The 5,232-nt window shown below is 31.9% G+C and overlaps 1 protein-coding gene across 1 annotated transcript in view; it reads left to right on the top strand.

Annotated features, from left to right (window-relative positions):
* The first annotated feature begins 708 nt into the window (after nt 1–708).
* The window catches only part of LOC106462450 (cell division cycle protein 23 homolog), a 118,519-nt gene continuing 113,995 nt past the window's right edge, over nt 709–5,232 (top strand). Inside the window, exon 1 of the mRNA XM_013922371.2 lies at nt 709–817. Coding sequence (XP_013777825.1) covers nt 717–817 — 101 coding nt within the window. The 5' untranslated portion in view covers nt 709–716. The remainder of the gene's footprint in view (nt 818–5,232) is intronic.

Raw genomic sequence — 5,232 nt, 5'->3', positions numbered from 1 at the left:
ATGACTTATCAAGGAACCTCGCCAATGTCCGAGCGTTTGCCAGGTGCCCTCTTATTTAGTATATAAGCCCGGCAAATAAAACCAGCGAAATAGATATGCATAAAGATTGATAATAGAGATAATTGAGTCAAGCGAACAGTAGGCACCGTAAGTAAACTGTGTGAATCACTGTGATTTATAGCATGTGTTATAAAGGTTGTTAAGTTTAAAGTGACTGTGGAAATTCTATGTATTACAAAGTTGTGTCGAAAAAGAATAAACTAGTTTTAATTAAGAAAGGACTTGTATCGCTGAAGTTCCTCGGAAAGAACTTATACCGGAAATTAACAAACGAGCAGATACACAACAATATATATACGTATATAAACATTGTTTCATCCGTCCATTTACCCCTTTTCTTAATAACTAAGTAAACTATGATTATGTTATTATATTATAATTTCAGATTTCGCTGAAGATGGAATAAGTTATTCCGAAACTTTTGAACCTTGTAAATAAAATGTTTTATGGAACGTGTGATCCAATTTACGATAATTCCTATGCATTACCTTGCGTTGTGGTAACGTTCAAAATATTTCCCAACTTATTAACTCATTCGAGTCATTTAGAAATATCTGAACATGGGATAAACATGGCGCTTATATCTTTTTGCCGAAGTTAATGAGCATATCAATGTCAGTAATCGTTTGATGTAGAAATTTTCTGTTAGTTTTAAAATGGCGCCCATTTCGACATGGAATTTGTTTACAGTCAAACAAGATCTGTTAAAGGCACATTACGAGTGCTCTTCGAGGGGCCTTAGACAGAGTGCAAAATGGTATATTTTTGATTAAGATCAAAAATAAATATTATGATGTAATTAACAATAAGTATCAGAAGAGTCAGAATAAGGCGAGATTAGTAATACAAGTACAATACTAAGTCTAATGCTACTAATACTAACAATATACTAGTTACTACCGGTACCATGAGTTCTAAACTAACACTGTAGTGTAAACTGTAAAACAGTGCGGAGACTGCTTTTACTTTTAGTTTACATTAGCCCAATTTACATTTTGTCCGAGTTTTACGCTTGCATTCTTAACTAATATTTTGAAGTATTACTATATTAATACGTAAATAAGAATAAGGGTGACACAGTATCAGAAACGTCAGAATAAGGAGAGATTCGTATAACTAATGCTAGTAATAATATACTACCACCACCAATATCATGAGTTCTAAATTAGCAACTGTGTAGTGCAAAGCAGTACTGAGGCTGCTTTTAGTTTTAGTTTATCTTAGACTAATTTACATTCATTCCAAGTTTTACACTTGCATTCTTAGCTAATACTTTAAATATTAACTTTTGGATTTAGAAATATTTATTTCTTTGTCTCTGTGATTGATATTGCTATCTGGTTGTGCTTAGTTAATATTCAGTATTCATTTGTTTCTTTTTTTTTTTAACAGTAACAAATAAAGGTGTCCACAGTGTTTCATCATATGTCATGCTAGAAGATCTAAATCATAAATGTCAGAAAACTAATTAGCTGATTCACTTTTCATACCTAAGTTTTCTCAGTGTGAGAAACATTTAGAAATTCCAATATCTGGCCAAAACATAGTACTACCAGTAGTATTTATGCTGTCAGAAGACATCTCCTTCAGTAAATAATATTTGGAGACAACTTAAATTGGTAGTGAAAAAACACTATTGCAAATGTACAAGTTTTGATAAGCTTATGTCATCATCAGGTACAAGTAGTTTGCATAGACACAGGATTATATATATATATATATGTGTGTGTATATATATATATACACACACACACACACATGCATACAGTGTGGAACAGAGGTTATGTGCCCAGAGATTGCTTAACAGTTTAGAAAAAGTATCATACTACCCTGGGGTGCTGTTTTAGACTAGGGCTTTTTTTTCAGTTAAGATGGCTTCCTTTATTTTGTTTGTTGATTTTTGTTTAGAATAATGTGTTTGTTGAGTTGCAATGGTGGTAAACATGGGAGGGATTTTATTATGTTCAGTGAACCTGGTTTTTTATTTTTTCCAGTTTCTCTAATATAGAATTCTGGACAGTTATTGCATGTTGTTTTATAAATGACATTGGTATTATGTGATTCTATATAATTTTTATTTAGTAATGACTTGGGCTGGGTTTTTGAGTGAAATTGAAGTTGACAGGCATTTTATGTTTAATGCCAAGTTTTTTCCAAGTGTGAATTGTTTTTGAACTGACTTCAGGAATGAATGGTAAACTGCAGTGTAATACTGTATTGTTGTTTGACGTATTAGCACCAATTTTATTTGTGAGGTGAGTTTGAAGTTTTTGTTTTGGTGGTTGTGTGGACATTTTTTGACAATAGTTGGTGGAAATTTGTTGGTGTGAATGAAGGAATTCTTTATAAAGTTGATTTCTTCATTTATATAATCAGTTGAGCAAAGTTTTGAAGCTGTGTTGAAGCATATTGATTTTTTGTTTGGTTTCATAGGCTAAATTCCAGGGGATGTAGAAGTTTGTGTGAGGGATTTTTGGTGAATTCTCATTTTGAACTGTGTGTCGGATTTAATAATGTTAAATTTAAGAAAACATAACTACTTGTTATTTTCATATTCAATGGAGAAGTTAATATTAGAGTGAATGGAGCTTGTGTTCAAAGAAAGTATGTTTGATAGAACTGAAACTATTAAAAGTATCATCGATATAGCTGTTCCAGTATAGGGAAGGATAAAGCATGGATTGTATGACTTGTATTTTCATCTGGGTCACAAATATCTTGGTTAGAACAGGTAAAACAGGTTGCCCATGCTTAAAGCATTAACATAATTAATCATAAGCTCTGCAATGAGATAAAGAATTCATCTGTTACTGAGGTTATAATTATGAAAGATTTTAATTTCAGACATAGAGACTTAGAAACTTTTTGAGTAAAATCATGAAGGAAACTGTTCAGGATGGTTTTCTTTACTAATTGGTTAGGGTACCTACTAGGAAAAATGCTATTTTAGATTTAGTGTTAACTTCTAGTAAATGAACAGTTGACAGGATGGAGATTGGAGAAAATGTGGGTGCAAATGATTATTGCTCAGTTACATTTGGTTCTAAATTTCAAAAAGTGACATTTGAAGGGATGATACAAAAACTATTTGCTGGGAATTTGGCAACTGATTTAATTGGAGATACTGATCAAATATGGAAAAATCTTAAAAATAAGTTCTTAAATATTCCAAATAGGCATGTTTGTTATAGAAAAAAATGGCTAGCTGCAAGTAAAAAAAACAGGGTGACTCATAAAAGGTATTGAGGATAGAATTATAGAAAATAATTATAAATCTTAAGAAGTTTAAATTGACTGCAGTTTAGGAGGATTATAAAGGATAAAGATAGTTACTTAAATGAGAAATCAGGAAATCAAAAACTATGAAAAAAAGGTTGTCTGAAAATGGAAAAATTAATAGTAAGGATTTCATTAAGTGCATTAAAAGTAAGCAGAATGTTAGGATTGAAGTAGAGACTTTGAAGGATAATACAGGAAGGCTAATATCCAGTGATTATGGGTTGAATATGTTATTAGATTCTACTTTTTCTTTAATTTTAACTAATGAAGATTTAATCAATATTCCTTATCCTGAACATTTGCTATTCTGAGCTTGTTAAGAAAAAAAATTGGGAAATTTAAAGAACAATAAAGCTTCTGGGCCAAATAATAATTACCAAAAAGGTTTTGGAGGAGGTTAAGGACTGATTTGTGAACCACTTGCTGCTATTTTTTCTGAGTCCTCGAATAGTGGGTAGGTGCCATAAGATTGGAAGTTGGCTAATGTTACTTCTATTTTCATGGGAGGAGATAAAAAATGTCCGAGTAATTATAATTTATTAGTCTTACATCAGTGGTGGGAAAAAAAATGCTTTGCAGTCATTTAACAAAGTTTAAAATACTGTTAAATAGTCAGTATAGTTTCACTGGGGAAAAATTTTGCATTACTAATCTTTAGATATTTTTGAAGAGATTACTGCTTATGTAGATGAGGGTACAAGTGGGAATTTGGTGTATCTGATAAGTATTCAATAAGTTACCACATAAAAGGCTTGTTTAAATGTTATTTCTGCATGTGTGAGGAATAGGTTGGCTCATTGTATAGAAAGCTGGCTGGATGGGTGAAAGCAGTGGGTTGCTATATATAGAGTTCAGTCCAGCTGGATTCATGGCATGAGTAGGATACCTCAGGGCTCATTGTTAGGAACTTTGCTCTTTTTAATTTATATTAATAACGTAGATGAAAGAATGGTTGATAAACTATTTAAATTTGTTAATGATATTAAAATTTTGGGAGTTGCTGGCTGTGAGGAAGATTCTTCTATTTTACAAAAGGACTTAGATTACTTGGTGAGTTGGGACAATAAATAGCAATGACTTTTAACCATAACAGATGCATGGTAATGCATGTAGGATATCACATTTGAATTATGATTATAATTTTGATGGAAAAAACCTCAGCAGTGTTATGGAAGAAAGATGTCTTAACTTTCTAGTTGATCAGCCTTTTAAGCCATCCAAGCAATGTACTATTGCTAGTTGTAGAGCAGATAGGATTTTAGATTGTATTTACAGAAATATTGAACAATTGTCAAAAGGGGTGGTAATGTCATTGTTTAGATCACATTTAAGGTACTGTGCTCAGTCTTTGTCTCCTTAGCTCAGAAAGGACGTTGAATTATTGGAGAGGGTTCAGAGGAGATACCTCGGATGGAAAAGTCGTTACACGAGAATAGCTCAAGATCCCTGAAATCATTTTCTCTTGAAAAAAGAAGAATTAGAGAGGATCTGATTTAGATGTATAAGATTTTAAAAGGAATTGATAATGTTGAAGCATCATTTTTTTTTCATATTTAATGCTGATAATGGTAAAACTAGGAGACATGAATATAACTTTTGGCAAGGTAGGAATAATCTTTATTTTTCTAACAGGGTGGTTGGTCTGTGGAATGCATTGTGTTCAGATGTTGTAGATACAGTTAATTTAAAGGAGACTGAGGGAAGGCTTAATAAATACTTGAATGATAAGGGCTGGAATTGAGTGTTTTATTCTAGAGTTTAGTACAGTGAATGGGACAGCAGTTGATGCATGGAGTGTTATAGAAAATTTTATTGAACACCTGTTACTAACTACTAAAGTTATTATTTTTGTGTACTTTAATGTATGATTTTGTTAAACAAGACCGATGTCTG

This window comes from Limulus polyphemus, unplaced genomic scaffold (genome assembly GCF_000517525.1).
Source record: "Limulus polyphemus unplaced genomic scaffold, Limulus_polyphemus-2.1.2 Scaffold1168, whole genome shotgun sequence".
Lineage (NCBI taxonomy): Eukaryota > Metazoa > Arthropoda > Merostomata > Xiphosura > Limulidae > Limulus > Limulus polyphemus.
The sequence above is the reverse complement of the archived record's forward strand: the minus strand, read 5'-3'. Positions and strand labels throughout refer to the sequence as shown.